Source organism: Trachypithecus francoisi, unplaced genomic scaffold (genome assembly GCF_009764315.1).
Source record: "Trachypithecus francoisi isolate TF-2019V2 unplaced genomic scaffold, Tfra_2.0 Lachesis_group4, whole genome shotgun sequence".
Classification (NCBI taxonomy): domain Eukaryota; kingdom Metazoa; phylum Chordata; class Mammalia; order Primates; family Cercopithecidae; genus Trachypithecus; species Trachypithecus francoisi.
The window spans coordinates 17,240,089-17,258,718 of NW_022681469.1; the positions used below are offsets into that span (position 1 = coordinate 17,240,089).

An 18,630-nucleotide genomic window follows, 5' to 3' on the forward strand; every position below is an offset into this window, starting at 1 on the left:
TTAGGCTTACAGAATTCTGAACTCAGGAAAGACTTACTTGATTACCTAAGAGCCCTGGGGCATGCTTATAAATTAAGTTTTATAAATTTTTAAATTATAAATAGCAGCAGCAACAACAGTAGTTTAACCACAAGGGAAAAATCAGTTCCCCCAAACTGAAGACTCTCTCAGACCCTGGGGGTTGCCACGCTCTATAAATTAGCTTTCGGACAGGCAAGGGGTCTCCCAGGAAAATGGTCTACCCTTGGATCAATGATATAGGCTATTTGGAATATTGGCTAAAGCAATTCAAAAAATCTACACTGACACAGGGGAAGATAAGCTCTCTAATTTAACCAACACCTGAATCAGACAGGATTTATCTTGGAGAAGCAAAAAATGTGAGCAATTAACTGTCATTATCTACTGCCCCCTCAGAAATTCTAAACTGGGAAAAAAAGTATGGCCAACTGAAATGGCCTCTCCTATAGTTAGGCCTCAGGATGGCTAATGAATAACAGAATAATCCCCATTATATTAAGGTTTGAAACATGAAAGAAGTTTGAATGAAGGTCTGACATATATCTATGTGTGTATGCCTAGTATTTTGAAAACTGGACCAAGGTGCTTATTAAAAGAAAATACAGAATTGTTAAAAGATACATAGTTGACTCCTAAAATTACAATGGCAAAAATAAATTCACAAAAGCCAGCCTAATCAAAGAATTCCAAAGCAGAAAAAAAAATTCCTTAACCAAAACAGAAAATCACTTGAGTATTATTATTGTTATTTATTCTAGAAGATTATAACCAGAAAAATCATGAGAAAATTTTCATTAAATCATGCAATAAATATTTATTTATTGACTTCCTCCAATGTGTCACAAAGCTTACATTAACCATCAGGCAACTCATCTCTCAGCTCTCTCTCCATTTATTTGAGTCTTCTTGACAACTGTTTGCTCAAAGTGATGTTATTAATCACTGTCAACGCTCAAATTCAAGATTCCTAACTTCTTGAAAGAGCAGAGCTTTGTTTACATAATGCCTTCAAGCAAAAAAGAAGAGTGATACCAACAATTTGCTTGACTCCTGAAAACACCGTGAGACTCACAATTAAATTTAATTTAGATTTAATTTAGGTGTCAGAGTTACACTGCTTTCCCTGTCTACTTTGTCTACACTGCCTACCACTTTAGGTATTCCGAAAAGGATGTGGCTATATTTACTTGTTTTATCTATTTTAAATATCAAGATAATGAAGCCAGGCTACTAGTTTAATCTTCACAAGGGACTTGCTATTTGTCATTGTGTATACTTAAAGCAAACAAATGATCAGCACAAATCTCTCTTCACTAAAGAATCTTACAATGCACAAGCACAAAAACGGTTTGGGTCAGGGATATTACCTTCACAACTGACAAAAGGACATCAAGTATTCACCTCCACCTGACCTGGAGACTTATCATAAGAGTCCCACAACCAAGTTGGGAAACTTCCCAATGAACTGAAAGGTTGAACTCTCATCTAGGTCCTCCTCTTAATTATTTGAAGTTTCAGGCTATCAAAACTCAAAAAAGTTACAGTATATACACAAATTTTTCATTCCCAGGCTCGCTCACCCACAAATGCTAATTCCCCATATTGACAACCTACTGGACTTTGTTTCCACTTTCAGCAAAGAGGGTATGACTCAAACTACTGGTCTCTCCCAGTGGGATAAATCCAATGGGAATCTTACTGAAGGTAGCCTACGGGGAAAAAAGAAGAAGAAAGTTTTATTGTTATGATCAGAAAATCAGGCTTAGTGGAGAAGCACAGGTGTGTCTACTATGACAAATAACTGACCCTGTATCTGCCTCCCCATCTCCTTTCCCACATCCCTAGACCAGTAATCAAATAAAGCTAGGTGGGTAATTTCTAAAACAAGGCAGTCAATGACAACAAAATGACTCAGAATTTGGAAGAAATATTTCAGTACTCATTAATGACAACTGTTTGAAAGAAATTTGGTTAAGATAATGAGGGTTTTGAAGATATTAGATCAATGCACTAGTGCAAAAGAGACTGTATTACGTTGTCACATTATTTGATAAAGTTGCAGATAAAATTCAACTAAAAATGTCTACCATTTATACAGTGACCAATGATAGGTGAAAGTGCTTTATAAACTATCTTAAGTACAAATAAGGCAAAGAGAATAAATAAGTTCAAGTAATAGATGGTACTGGCATAGTAGCTAACTTAATTAAATGCCACACATACAACAGATACTATAAGGGTCAAAACAATTCTGAGCACAATGTATTATTACCAAAGGGACTGAGAAGGATCTTCTAGCTATTGTAGAAAAGTGCATAAAATAATGTCACAAACACATCCATGTGCCCACAATCTAGATTTAACAAATGTTAACATTTACCTTTTTGCTTCATATGTTTTAAGAAATAAAATGATAGAAAAATGAAAGTCCCTTCTAAACCTATTCTCCTTTCTCCCCTCCCAGAGGAGGCCACTATCCTGCATTTGGTGTGATTCCTTTCCATCCACATTATTATTCTTTTGCTACATATCTAGGCATCCATTAACAATACATAGTATTGTTTTCTGAATCTTAAAACATTGTAGAAATGCATAACATACCTGGGCAACCTGCTGTTTTTTAATTCAATACTTTTGAGATTTAGCCATGTAGATATTTATACATTTAGTTCATTCATTTTAACTGTTAGATGATTCCCACTATATGAATATGCCACAATTTCTTTACGAAAAAGTTCTTTGAAAAAAATATTCCATAACAAAATTTTAAATAACCATTGTCAAAGTTATTGGATGCCATCAATTACCAAACCAGAAAAGTCCCCATGTGTTAATATATGTGTTCTATGACATGGGTAGCAGCATTTTCTTTTCTAAAATTCAAGAAAGCAAAATGTGTACCCGTTTTAAAATATAAAATGGAAAAAAAAGTAAAAGAAAGAGCAATAAAGAACAGAAAAATAAAAGTTAAAATGCAATTACTTTCTTAAATGCTCACCTCATCTGTTCGTCGAAGAACTCCAGTAACAACCTACAAATGTAATAATAAAACATTATTATAAACAATATGTATTTCCTATATAATAAAAGAATTGGATTCAGTTTTCATAGACCATAAACTTATTCCTGTTTTCTTCTTAGAAGCTCTGTTAAAAGATGCATTGGATCTTAAAACATATAGTATTCTCCAATACAATTAGCGCTAAATTAGATTTTATTTTTGACCTAGGATCTACAATACAATAAAGGCTAATATAAAATAATTATAAAAACTCCAAGTCATATTAGTAAAAACATGTTTTAAGTTCTATAAAATGGGTATAAATATGATGTATACATCAATTATACAGAAAACCCTAGTTTACTGCTATAAAGTACATTTACAGGAAAAAAGCACTTTGCTACACTCAGAGAGTGTGCACTTAAATCGTTCTTATTGACAAATATGAAGGACAATATTCTGTAAAAACTGTGAAAAACACCTAAATAAAAAAATTTCTCATAATTCCACCATGCCAGATAACCAATTATTATTATTATTATTATCGTTATTATATTATTCTTTTGCAACAGAGTCTCACTCTGTCACCCAGGTTGGAGTGCAATGGCATGATCTAGGATCACTGCAACGTCCGCTTCCCAGGTTCAAGCGATTCTCCTGTCTCAACTTCCCGAGTAGCTGGAATTACAGGCGCCCACCACCATGCCCAGCTAACTCTTTTTTTTTTTTTTTTTTTGAGCCGGAGTCTTGGAGTCATGCTCTGTTGCTCAGGCTAGAGTGCAGTGGCGCGATCTCGGCTCATGGCAAGCTGCGCCTCCTGGGTTCACGCCATTCTCCTGCCTCAGCCTTCTGAGTAGCTGGGACTACAGGCGCCCGCTACCACACCCGGCTAATTTTTTTTGTATTTTTAGTAGAGACGGGGTTTCATTGTGTTAGCCAGGATGGTCTCGATCTCCTGATCTCGTGATCCGCCCGCCTCGGCCTCCCAAAGTGCTGGGATTACAGGCGTGAGCCACTGCGCCCGGTGAAACCCCGTCTCTACTAAAAATACAAAAATTAGGTCAGGAGATCGAGACCATCCTGGCTAACACAATGAAACCCCGTCTCCCAGAACTTTGGGAGGCCAAGGTGGGCGAATCACCTGAGGTCCACAGTTTTTTTAGTAGAGACAGGGTTTCGCCATGTTGGTCAAACTCTGGACCTCAGGTGATCCGCCCACCTTGGCCTCCTAAAGTGCTGGGATCACAGGCATGAGCCACCCTACCCGGCCCCAGATAACCAATTATTAATCACTTGTTTATATTTGATATATTTCTCTCCAATCCTTTTTCTAATCAGCACATATTTTTATATGACTGTAATTATACCAAATACACAATTTATTTAAAAACATTTTGTAAAGTAAAACCTGACCCAGGTCTCCTCCCTTCATCTTCTCCTGCCTCACTGAATTTCAGGAATAAACGGGGCTGTTGAGAGGTCTACTTCCTTCTTTGTAGGCATGCTATCAATATTCTTCGCACTTCATTAAAAAGCCATAAAAACAATTACAACATCATTAGCACAGCCTTTTTAAAAGAAGCTTACTAAATTAAGTCAAACCTAGGACAGTACTCTGCTGTTAGCTTCTGATCCCTGAACACTGGTAAAACCAACAAATGGGGACAACGGGCAATCAGAAATGAGGTATGAATGTAAATTATAGTATACAGGATTGAATAATTAAGCAGTGAGTGGGATCACCTGCACTGGGCTCTTCAGGGGTTCCCAAAATATACTGAATACACTACTCTGCTGCTAGAAAAGAAGAGTACTTGCAGGGTAACATACTTATTGTTCTTAATGGACCAAAGTAAGCATTAAGGGTATCTTTATTAATAAATTTTATGTTTTAAAAGTAGTTTTAGGTTCACAGCAAAATTGAGAGAAATACAGAGATTTCCCATGTCCCCCTGGCCTCCTATACGTGAACCTTCCGCCCATTATCAACATCCTTCACCAGAGTGGCACGTTTGTTACAACTGATGGACCTACACTGACACATTATTATCATCACCCAAAGTCCATAGCTTACATTAGGGTTCACTCTTGGTGTTGTACATCTATGGGGTTTCCACAAATGTATAACACTTATACATTTGTATATAACAAATACACAAAATTTGTGTTAAACAAATTTGTATATAACCCAAATGTATTCACCCTTACAGTATCATAATGAATCGTTTCACTGCCCTACCAATCCTCTGTGCTCTGCCTATTCATCCCTCTCTTCAACGTCTGGTAACCTCTGATGTTTTCACTGCCTCCATAGTTTTGCCTTCTCCAGATATCAAATTGTTGGAATCACACAGTACGTAGTCTTTTCAGATTATCCTCTTTCACTTAGTAACATACATTTAGGTTTCCTCCATGTCTTTTCATGGCTTGATAGCTCACTTCCTTTTAGTGCTGAATAATACCTATTGTCGGAATATACCTCACTTTACTTATTCATTCACCTACTAAAGGACATCTTGGTTGCTTCCAAGATTTAGCAATTAAGAATAATGCCGCTACACGTGCAATTGTGTGGACACAGGATTTCAACTCCTTTGGTAAATACCAAGGAGCATGACTGCTGGACTGTATATTAACAGTGTGTTCAGTTTTGTAAGAAAACACCCAACTGTTCCAAAGTGGCTGTACCATTTTGCATTCCTACCAATAGTGAGAGTTCCTGTTGCTCCACATCCTTGCCAGCATTTGATATCATCAGTGTTCTGAAATTTTGGCCATTCTAATAGGTGCATAGTGGTATCTCATTGAGAATATGCAATATTAAAACAAAAGCAGATGCATACATCTTAACATGTATACCTCTTCCTATTAATGTGGTATAATACTATATGTAATGGAAATGACATGAGAGTGGATAGGTGAATCTCTATTTGTTTATTTTATAAGAAACATACCTGATGATGGAAACTAATGATTCCATTACAAACAGGGCTATTTCATAAGAGTCTTCAATATAACAAATATAACAAGATTATCCCATCCACCACCATTTTTTCTTCTATTATATTAATATTATCAAACTTAAATATGATAATACAAAAATCTTTCTATGTGCTGGGTAGAGGGTTTACAAAAAGCAATGAAATGGAAGTGCATGAGAAATATTTAAAGCCATCTTAGCTTTAGAGAGCAACAATCCGAAAAGAATGAATTAAATAATTTCTTTAAATTACAACATACCATTGTTCTAGGATTTAATTTCCATTTTTCTCACCTTCAAAATAGCTTCAAAGAGAAAAACAGTCATACCTCCTGCAGTGTCCCATCTCCTCCTGCAACAATGATCACATCTGTGTTTTCCATCAGTTCCAGGAGTTTCTTGGCTTGTCCCTCATAATCTGTCTGAAATACCAAGGAAGTCTTTGATAAGTTTATCAACCTAGAGCCACAAGGTTAAAGGTTTAAAAATGTGGGATATCTTCTTTAAAGTTTTACATTGACTCTCTTCATAAATTTTACATAATTGATAGACATGAAAAAAATAGCTATCAAAGCAATTACATATAGTTGTTACAGTTTTACACTTTTAGAGCCAGAGGGACCTCAGAAACCATCTAGTCAGCTCCTTACTTTGAAAATAAAATTCGAACCCAATAATTTGTCTGTTACACAGCTAGCTAGTCAAAGGCATCATTTCCAGTTCAGTGCCGATTCTATTACATCCTTTAGAGGAAGTCAACTGTACATACAAATAGGGAGAAGCAGATGTAATGACAAGAGCACAGATGTCAGAGCCCAAGAGACCTAGATTAAATCTCAACCCTTCTACTTTTTACTGAGTGACCTTAAATTCTATGGATCTTAATTTCCTCATCACTGAAATTATGTATGTTGAGGGAGGGAATAATGATAGCTTCTCTGTAAAACAGTTGTAAAAGCAGTCTGTAAAGCAACTAGTAAGGTAACTGTTCATAACTGGTATTGCACTAAATAAAAGGAGGTTATTATTGTTTTGTTATGACCATATATAAAGAAATACAGGTATGATTCAAAGTAGTCACAAAACAATGCCTAAGACTTACCATTTTTATTGACATCATTTGATCTCAGACACATACACAGACTTAAATGAACCATTTAATCCACCAATAATATGTATACCTCTAAAACCAAACACTAAATTTCAATAGACATAATGCAACTAATATTAAAATAGGAAACACTCCCTCCAATTGGTATCACACTATACATACTAATAGATAAAAACTAAATGCCTGGATTTCAGATGGGCTCAAGCACCTGTGGCGTTTTATATATATATGTGTGTGTATATATATATATATATATATAATATATATTTATATATCTGGGCCAGGGGTGGTGGCTCACGCCTGTAATCCCAGCACTTTGGGAGGCCAAGGCAGGCAGATCACAAGATCAGGAGTTTGAGATTAGCCTGGCCAACATGGCGAAACCCCATCTCTACTAAAAATACAAAAATTAGCCAGGCGTGGTGATGCACACCTGTAATCCAAGCTACTCAGGAGGCTGAGGCACGAGAATTGCTTGAACCTGGGAGGTGGAGGTTGCAGTGAACTCAGATCGCACCACTGCACTCCAGGTGGGGCGACAGAACAAGACTCTGTCTCAGGAGAAAAAAAAAAAAAAAAAAAAAATATATATATATATATATATCTGGTCTCTCTCCTTGGTTCCTGGCACAGAGCTCCTAAAACCCCTGGAATTTCCTGAGTGATAAAAATGTCTTTTGTTATTCATGGCAAGCCCCTCTCAATCTTGCCAGTTTGTGCTAATGAGGTGATTGGTGGGCCCCTGAATAGCTTCAAGATGGGAGCTGATCACCAGAAGGACGAGCAGGGAATTTATTTTGTTAAGACTATATCCCCAATACCTAGAACAAGGCTTAGCTCATAGTGGGCACTACATAAATATTTGTAAAAACAAATTAATAAATGTGAAAAGGTATATGAATAAAAGAATAAAAATTTTAAAAGATTTTGATAGATTTGACAGACCATAGTTTCGAAGACAATAAAGATAATATTAATATATTTGAGGCTCCAATCTTAAAAAAAAAAATTCCAAATGCACTAAAAGAGGAAGGATTAAAAAAGTGGCCTAACAGTTGTCCCCTCCCAGAAAAAGAATCTAGACACTGACCTTACACTTTTCAAAAAACTAACTCAAAATGGATCACAGACCTAAAGGTAAAATAACATAGGAGATAATTTAAGTGATCTTGGGGTTGGTGATGAGTTTTTAGATACATCACCAAAAGCAAGATCCATGCAAGAAAAAACAAATTGATAAATTAAAATTCAGTAAAATTTAAAACTTCTGCTCTATGAAAAACATGATTATAAGGATAAAAAGACAAGCCACAGCCTGAGAGAGAATATATGCAAAATGCATAGCAAACAACTTGCATCTAAAATATATAAATAACTCTTAAAACTCAACAACAAAAAAAGCCAGCCCAATTAAAAGGGCAGAGATCTGAATAGACACCTCACCAGAGATCTACAGATGGATAATAAGCACATGGAAATACACTCAACATTATATGTCATTAGGGAATTGCAAATTAAAACAATGAGATTTCATTATACATTTGTTTCAGTGGCTAAAATCCAAAACACTGACAATAGCAAAGACTGACGAGGATATGGAACAACAGGAACTCTAGTTCACGGGTGGTAATAATACAAAATGGTACAGCCACTTTGAATGGCAGTTTCCAATAAAACCAAACATAGTCTTACCATATTATCCAGCAAAAGCACTCCTAGACATTTACCCAAATATATGGAAAACTTATTTATGTCCACCCAAGAACCTGCACGTTAGTGTTTATAGCAATTTTATTCATAGTTGCTAAAATGGAAGTGACCAAGACATACTTCAGTAGGTGAATGGATAAACTGTAGCACATTCAGACAATAGATTATTGCTTAGCAAAGAAATGAGCTAATGAGCCATGAAAACACAATGGAGAAATCTAAAATGCATATTGTTCAGTGAAAGAAGCCAATCTGAAAAGACTACATACTGTATGATTCCAACTATATGACATTTTAAAAATAGCAAAAGTGTGGTGACAGTAAAAACATCAGCTGTGCAAGGAAGGATGAATAGGTAGAGCAGAAGAACACAGAGGATTTTTAGGGCAGTGAAATTAATCTGTCTGATAATATAATGGTGAACACAATGCATTATGCATTTGTCAAAACCCATAGAACTGTGCAACACAAAGAGCAAATGCAAATGAAAACTATGGACTTGAGTTAATGATAATGCATCAATAATGGCTCATCGATTGTAGGAAATGTATAACACTAATGCAAGATGTTAATAATACAGGAAATTGTGGGCGGGGGAGAGAAGGAATACAGGTATTCTGTGATTTCTCTTGAATTCTTCCTTAAACCTAAAACTGCTCTAAAGTGGCCTGATGGTACATAGCAAACAAGATCATGAGTCCAGTATGACTCAAAAGTATGATATATCAACAGCAACAAAAGAGTCTGAGCTTGAGCTGTTTGAAAGAATAGTATATGGAACAGGAGACTTGATGGTCTTGCTTCACTCTTCCTTAGATAGCCCATACCTCATTTCTGGGCACTACTGGAGAATATCTAAGAGAACAATCAGGAATGTGACAGATTTGAAACCATCACCCCTGTGAAGAAACTGGGAATGTTTAAACCACAGAAGGCTCAAGGGAGCATAAGGATAACATTCTTTATTATTCCAATGACTATTTTGCAGAAGAAAGATTAGGCTTGTTTCACATGAACCCATGGGATAGAACCAAGTCTGAAGTCAATGATTCTCAATCCAACTACACATTATAATCACCTGGGAATGAATAAACAAATGAACAAGTGAATGAATGAATGAAATTATTTTGTAAATACAGACAGACTCCACATTAGTTGTATCTAGGGAGTGTGACCTGGGTATAAGTTGTATTTTTAAACATTTCCAGGTAATTTGATATTCAGCCAGAGATGAAAACCACTGACCTATGTGTAAAAACTTTTGGGAAACAGATTTCTTCTCAAAATTAAGAAGAATATTCTAATAGTGCTATCCTAAGATGAAAAAAGTTGTCTTGGAGGTTTCATGTCAAATGGGAGACAAAGCCTACGGTAGAAAGCACATGCCTTAGAGTCGACAGAACTGGGTTTAAATGAGCTCTGTCACTACTAATTGTATAACTGAGCAGGTTTCTAGATGTTTGTATCTTCGATTTCCTCATTCACAAAATAAAGATAACATTCAACTTCACTGAGCTTTATGCGATTTAAATAAAACCAGTTATGCGAAGTGCTGCAATTCCATTTCTAAAAGAATGGTAGGCTAGGTACCCTGCCATTGAAAATTAAAGCTACTGAGTAAAATAATAAAACATCTTTGATGCATCAATAAATGAGAATAAAGTAATGAACACTAAATATAAAACTAGCACCTACACAGTAAATGTTTTGAGTGCATCTAGTAAACCAGGTAGATCTGAATGTTGGTTTTCAAAGTTTCACCAGGTTCTAGGAAAAACAAACAAAAATCCCAGGACCTGCTCAAGATTAGTGAATCTAGTACAGAACCACACCCCACTATAAACCAGGACCCAAAAGACTGCATGTGCAGTTTACAGAGAATAAAAACAAGGTTGACTCACTCACACTCCTAGCCGATTCCCAGGGCGCTGCAAAGAAACCTTCGTGTTCTGAACTTTGGTGCTAAATGAAGGGATAAACATCTTCCCTGAGAATCCACAACTTTAGGCCAGTCCTTATATAAGTAACCCAAATGCGTGCTACCTGGATAATCTGAAAAATCTCAAGCTAAAAATTTAATTTAAAGAGTTCACAGGACTTTCTTACATGTATTATGCACTGAGGAAGACACAACATTCTGTGGTACTTCTGATAAACTACATAATCTGAATCTAATTATAACAAAACAGTAGATAAACCCAAACTGAAGGACGTTCTTAAAAAAAAATTTAGGAATTTTTTAAAGTTGCCTAAACAAATATCACAACTAAATACAACATGTGACCCCAGATTGGATGCAGAACAAGAAAAAGTGTTTTCTCTTTTGTTATAAATGACATTCATGGAACAATTGGAGGTCGAGGCAGGCAGATCACGAGGTCAAGAGATCAAGACCATCCTGGCCAACATGGTGAAACCTGGTCTCTATTAAAAATACAAAAATTAGCTGGGTGTGGTGGCGCACACCTGTAATCCCAGCTACTCAGGAGGCTGAAGTAGGAGAATCACTTGAACCCAGGAGGCAGAGGGTACAGTGAGCTGAGATTGTGCCACTGCACTGCAGCCTGGTGACAGAGGGAGACTCTGTCTCAAAAAAAAATTTTAAAATTCTACAATAGTACATCAATGCTAATTTCTTGATTTTGATAACTGTTCTTGCAGTTATATAACAGAGTGCCCTTGTTTTTAGGATATAGATATTTAGAGATAAAAGAACATTATTTCTGCAGAACATTATTTCTGCAACTTACTCTCAAACAAGCCAGAAAATAATGTGTGAATATATATTTTTATATATATACACACACACATTCATACATATACACACACATGCATGTGAAGACAGAGCATGCGTAAACATGGTAAAATGTTAATACAGTATTTGAGGAGTTTGGGTGAAGTGATATGGGAATTTGTATTATTTCTGTGCTTTTATAAGTTTGAGATTATTTCAAAATAAAAACTAACTCAAAAGAAAGAAAACAAACCTTGTAAAGAGCAGTAGTTTCTACTGAGGCATAAAAAGTAAACATTAGTATTTCTATTTATTTATTTATTTGTTTTTTTTTTAATTTATTTTATTTTTTTTTTGAGACGGAGTTTTGCTCTGTCGCCCGGGCTGGAGTGCAGTGGCTGGATCTCAGCTCACTGCAAGCTCCGCCTTCCGGGTTTGCGCCATTCTCCTACCTCAGCCTCCCGAGTAGCTGGGACTACAGGCGCCCGCCACCTTGCCCAGCTAGTTTTTTGTATTTTTTAATGGAGACAGGGTTTCACCGTGTTAGCCAGGATGGTCTCGATCTCCTGACCTTGTGATCCGCCCATCTCGGCCTCCCAAAGTGCTGGGATTACAGGCTTGAGCCACTGTGCCCGGCCTCTATTTATTTTTTAATCTCATCCTTTTAAATGTCTATTTTCTGTATATGTAATGTACATATTAGTACTTGCATATGATTGATAAGTATCTTAAATTGGAAAAAATTACAAATACATGAGTCACAGGACATTTGATAGTATAAGATGGGATTCGATATTGTAAGATGATAAAAGAATCGTTACTTTTGCTAAGTATGAAAATGGCACTGTAGATAAATATAAAAGTATTCTTATTTGTTTAAAAATACATATAAAAGTACTAAGGGATAAAATTAGAGGATATCTGTAACTGGCTTCAGGCAACCGAGCTACCATGTGTAGAAGATACCTAGTGGAGACTACACGAGCCAGAGGACAGCCAGCATCAACTTGGAGACATGTGAGTAAAGTCATCAAAGACCACCCTTCCTTAGTCATGCCACTAGGAGCCCAGGCGAGACTGCTGACCAATGGAATCATAAGCAGAAAAACAGTGATGCCATTTGTTCTGTAGCGATAAATAACTGGTATAGAATGTTGGAATGAATTAAACAGTCAAATCAAAAGATGAGAAAATGGCCTTTACAATATCCTGCTTTCATGCTTTTATCAACAATACATCTAAAATCTCAGGAGAGAAAAAAGATGAAAATAAAGGGATATAAAAATTATACCAGGCAAAAACTAAAAATAAGCAAGCAAGTATAAATTGCCAGTAATACTAGATAAGATAGACTATCACAAAAGGCAGTATTTGTGCTAAAAATAGTCATTCTATGACTGGGTCAAAATGTAAGAAAAATGAAATAATCTGAAACGTTAGTGCATCTAATAACATAGTCTCAAAAAACAAAATGCAAAAATGGACAAATCTATGTAGTGAAATAGACAAATTGACAATTATAGTGGGAGATTTCTAATACCCCCTCTTGATAATTTATATAGTTAAAACAGAAGAAAAAATCAGTAAGGACATAGAGGATTTGAACTTCCACAATTAACAGACTTGACTTAATGAACATATAAAGAACATAATGCCCAATAACTGATATATACTATTTTTAGACATAGATACAATATTTATGAAAACAGAGCACATGTTAGACCATAAAACAAATCTCAACAAACTTTAAAATACTAGAATTTTATAGACTTCATTTTTTTGGCCAAAATACAATTAAGTCTGAAATCACTAACAAAGACAATCAGAAAAACTTTAGATTTGGAAATTCAAAAACACGTAGATCAAGAAAAGTCACAAGGAAAATTTGAAAATATTTAAAAATAAATAATAAAAATATTATGCATCAAAAAGTATAGGATGCAGCTGAAGCAGTAGAGTAGATCTGTAGCTTAAATACATACACTAAGAAAGAAAGGTAAAAATGAAATAAGCCACGAAGTTAAAACGTCAGAAAAAGCACAGCAGAAAATTTTTTTTAAAAAGTAGAATGAAGGAAACAAAAAAAAAAGATCAGAAATGAATGAAACATATAAATGAGAGGATCAGTAAGCCAAAAAACGGTTCCTGGCAAGGGCTAATTGACAAATCTCTCACAAGATTACTGAGGGGAAAAAGAGAGGGTACAAATAAACAATATTGAGAATGAAAATGAGACATTACACATGCTCTAGAAATTTAAGTTAAATAGAAGACATTATGAACAACCTGATGTCAATTAATTTGAAAATTTAGATGAAACAAATTCCTTGAAGAATTTATCTTACAAAAATTAAGTCAAGAATAAAATCTGAATGCTTCTAGAAGTGTTAAAGAAATTTAATGTATAAAGAAAATTTTAAAAAGGCTGGGCATGGTAGCTTACACCTATAATCCCAATACTTTGGGAGGCCAAGGTGGGGGGATCACTTGAGTCCAGGAGTTCGAGACCAGCCTTGGCAACATAGTGAGATCCTGTCTCTACACACACACACACACACACACTAAAAAGAGAAAATCTCCCCTCAAGGAAAGCTCCAGATCCAGATGGTTTTACCAGTGAGTTTCACCAATCACTGAAGAAACAAACATCAGTCTCACATAACCATACTAAGTTTTCTCCTACCTGCCACATTACAGGTACTCAAATATATGTTAGTTTTCTTCCCCCTTCTCCCATCCCCAGAGACAAACAACTGGAAAATCATGCCAGAAAAGTTGGAAAACAGGGTTCAACATTGCATGGTAAACGAGACTAAATGATCCTTTTTAACTTCTATGATTTCCTGGAAGTGTACAATATTAGAAATTGGTCAACTACAGACTTATAACCACAGTAAGAGAGGTTTTCACTATATACACGTGTATACTTACCCACATATATCTCATTTAAAATTCAACAAGTAGAGTCCTGCATCTCCGAAACAGCACAATTGCCTGTAATTTATGCTTGCCTCCTTTTCTTCTTAACGAAATCTCACAAATTCTAAAGCTTTACCATTTAAAATTCTTCACCAGAGATAATTCTTTATCAGAGAGAAAATGGTTTACCTGTTTGTGGAACTACTAATAAATTAAATTAATTACTCAAACTTGAAGGTTGTGTATTTTCAGGAAAAGAATTCTTACAGCTATAACAACTTTCATCTTCCAAGAGATGTAATTCCACATCCTATCTCTTAGACGAAAGGTATCAAGTTCTCCAAGCCTCCATCCAATCCTATTCTGAAAATGAAAAGCTGATACTATTTGGAAAAAGACAAAACTATGTTTATTAATTGTCAGAACAGGATACAACATTAATTTCTTAGATCTTGTGACAAGCAATTTTTGCTAGGAAGCCAAGAGAAGAGGTTGTTATAAGACGCAGTTGTTTGGGTGAAATAAATATTCAGGAGCCATTCTTACCTTAACAATAGTCACATCCATGCCGGATAAATGTAAAATCGGGGCAGCATTTTTTTCAAATAGAGTCCTGGCTTTTCTGTAAACAAAGCAAAAAATACAAACATTTTAACACAGGTTATCAAGAGAAGAACAAAAAGTCTTACAATCTTCTTCAGGGCAGAATAAGAAAGACTATGAAATACGGGTTTCCTCTATTTGTTCAAGTACAGAAAGTTTAACAACAAGTAATGAGTTAATATGCATGGAAAAATAGAACCTTTCACTCTGGGGCCTCTGAGAATTTGTCGTTTATTAATGCAATAAGCTCTTATCCATTTGGGAGGCTTATAGTTCACAGAGTCGTTCCTCTAGGGGAAGAATGAACACTAGATACAGTTCCATTCAGGCAACAATGCTTGATTCACTCAAGTATTCATTGAGTACCTACTGTGATAGACACAGGTGGAGGAGCTAGGAACACAACATGACAAAGCAGACAAAACTACTAATTCACCAGAAGCTTGTCTGAAACTCCCAGGCACAGTCATGCCCTCTCTGTACCCCTAGTACCTTATACACATCTCTATCAGTGACCTTCACACTGTATGGTGATTACAGACTTCCAAGACTCTTGTCAGGACTAGACTGGAAGCTTTCCAAAAATAAATACCAAATCTTACTAATCCTTGAATCCCCTGACCTCTAGGATTATGTATGGCACACTTGGAAAGTACTTACTAAGCATCTGATGAATTAATGCACAAATCAATGAATAAACCTGCCCCAAACGTAGAGATGTAAATTCTAAGGAAAAGGAAACAACATGGATGTCTTATAATAAGAGAAAAAACAGCCTCCAAAGAGTTTGCATATTTCAAAAGTATTATGCATATCATTCTGACAGTGAACTCTTGTCCAATTCAGGTCAGAATTCAAAAACACAGTCTGTAGGAATCCAGGGATGCAGAAGTTGCAAAACAATCTCTCCCACCAATGGCATAGTCTCAAAGTCAAACTAATGTTAAAACATACCAATTAGTTGACCTGTCTTTTACTCAAATATTTCAACTATTACATAAGGGAAAAAAAATACAGTACTTTCAGTCAATGTCAAACACCTAACTTTTATATCCACATTTACTTAGATATCTTTCTAAAAAAGACATTATTTTTAAACTAAGGATGTATGTTTTGACCTTAAGGATACTTTATACAAGAAGTTAAGGATATTTTAGAGAAGAGACATTTTATATTTAGCTACAAAGGCAGCTAATGAGGGACATGTATAGTTATGCACAAGCCAAACTCAATCTTCTTTAAACTAAAAAGAACCACCAAATGGCATATAGAACACAAAGCATTTCTTATTATGAATTAAAATAGAAATTGAGAGGCTTGCACAAATTTTCACAAGAACCATCCAAAAGAATATCTCAAACCAAAGGCCTGAGTTTATAATAAGCAAATTAAATATATTCTACCTTTCTACTGTTCTGAATGATTATTCAAATGAACATAAAAGGGTAAATGATAATTTCTCCTTTCCAGCTCACCATTTCTGGGGGCTTAACCCAACATTAAAGCACTGAGCTAGTGATACTACAAACAATTTTCCTTCCAGGGTTGCTTTCATTGTTGGATTGATAGGAAAGGATCAGTTGGAAGTGGATCAGATCTACTTCCTAAAAGCAAATTTCTGAAGAAGTCTCAATCTGCCATATCAATCACAACAAATCTGTAACCTCCTCTGAGTTAGTTTAAGAAATCAGGTTAGGTTGGGCGCGGTGGCTCAAGCCTGTAATCCCAGCACTTTGGGAGGCCAAGACGGGCGGATCACGAGGTCAGGAGATCGAGATCATCCTGGCTAACACGGTGAAACCCCGTCTCTACTAAAAATACAAAAAACTAGCTGGGCGAGGTGGCGGGCGCCTGTAGTCCCAGCTACTCGGGAGGCTGAGGCAGGAGAATGGTGTAAACCCGGGAGGCGGAGCTTGCAGTGAGCTGAGATCCGGCCACTGCACTCCAGCCTGGGAGACAGAGCCAGAATCCGTCTCAAAAAAAAAAAAAAAAAAAAAAAGAAATCAGGTTAGAACATCTGGGTCTTTATTCATATCTTTATATGATGTTATAAGTTCAGAAAACCTCTAAAATGAAGGTGAAGACTTTTTTCCTTCTAATGTTCTAATATAAAAGATTGAAAAACAAGTGTTACTAGTAAGAAATACATTCTTTATCACATAATTAAGGGCGAGATAGCACTGAGGCTAAATAAAAACCTTAGGTACTTATAGCAATTTCCAGACTCAGGCACACACAAAATAATTACTCTTTTATGTATTATTTATTAATGCTAAACACACAGTTATCTTATTTCTTAAAGCTCTTATGTAGTTTTAAACCAGTACTACATAATGAAATAGCTACATGATAAATTATAAATAATGTGTCAGGACAGAGCCATGATGACAAAAATAGTGCAATTAAATAGTGAAAGCTTTAAAAAAAAAAAAAAAGGATGCTGGAGAGTTTCAGACCTTCCTAGAAGCACACAGGGGTTCACCTTGTTAAAGGAGACAACGCCTTTAGAAAAGACTTTCCTTCAGTGGCAGTATTTTAGCTTACCTTTAGATAAAGATGTCATAGTTTTAAACATGAATCTATCTTTAAAAATGCAAATACATTTACATGTAAAAATAACCTAAAATTGCTCTGAAAAATTTGCTTATTAATTTTAAAAATCTGGATACTTCTTAGAAGCAGGAACTCAAAATAACTGGTTATTGCTTAAACAAATTGCCATAAGCTTCATCAGAAATTAGCAAGTTGTTAATTTATTAGGTCTCTAAAGGAATAGAACAGTTACACTGAAGTAGGCCGAAGGAGAGGTACAAGAGCTTCTGGGAAGGATGGGAGAGCGAAGTGAAGGCTGTTCTGAACCAAACCCATGGTCGAGAGTAACAATTTCAGCAGTTTATATTTCTTACATTGTGTGCTTATTATGAAATGGAAATAGTGCCCAATAAGCATCATCTCATTTAATACCAAAGGTCCCTATTCCACATAATAATTTTTAAAGTATGTACTATTGCCTTTCTGGTTTTACAGATGAGTAAGCTGGGGATTTAAGAAGTGAATTAACTCCCACAATATCACAGAGCTAGTAAGCAGCAAAACAGTCAACAGACCAGGTTCCTCAAACTCCCAGACCCAGGCTGAGTTCTCTGTTATCTTCAGCCACGGGCCACCACTGACAATCTACTTATCCTGGGTATTTTGACTGTGTTATATTAGCACTTGCTCATTTGTTGGTATGATTTAGTATTGATATTAAACAAAAATGATCAATAGGCATTATGACTGGTGTGTTTATGGGGGAGGGAAGCAGCTCTAACAAAGCCCAGCAGATATGATTCAGTTAGGCAGAATAGTTAGTCTGTTTAGACAATCTGAATTAAACAGCTGAATTACAAAGAAATAAAGCAGGATGTGTCCTCCTGTCTGTGAAGTCACACTCACTGCCTCTCAAGAAATGACTAGAAAAACTGACTAGAGATCCTGTGTTTTACTCCAGACAACATTATGCCTACCACCTACAATTCAGCCCAAACTATCTTTCTTGTTGTTGTTCT

General features: G+C 35.8%; 1 protein-coding gene across 4 annotated transcripts in view; it reads right to left on the reverse strand.

The window, feature by feature from the left end:
• The window catches only part of AGK (acylglycerol kinase), a 104,076-nt gene that overhangs the window by 42,708 nt on the left and 42,738 nt on the right, over nucleotides 1-18,630 (reverse strand). For all 4 annotated transcript variants that reach the window (XM_033193975.1, XM_033193972.1, XM_033193973.1 and 1 more), the window contains exons 5-8: nucleotides 15,023-15,098; nucleotides 6,332-6,424; nucleotides 3,020-3,052; nucleotides 1,636-1,730 (exon numbers count right to left, since the gene is read on the reverse strand). In XM_033193975.1, coding sequence (XP_033049866.1) covers nucleotides 1,636-1,730; nucleotides 3,020-3,052; nucleotides 6,332-6,424; nucleotides 15,023-15,098 — 297 coding nt within the window. The remainder of the gene's footprint in view (nucleotides 1-1,635; nucleotides 1,731-3,019; nucleotides 3,053-6,331; nucleotides 6,425-15,022; nucleotides 15,099-18,630) is intronic.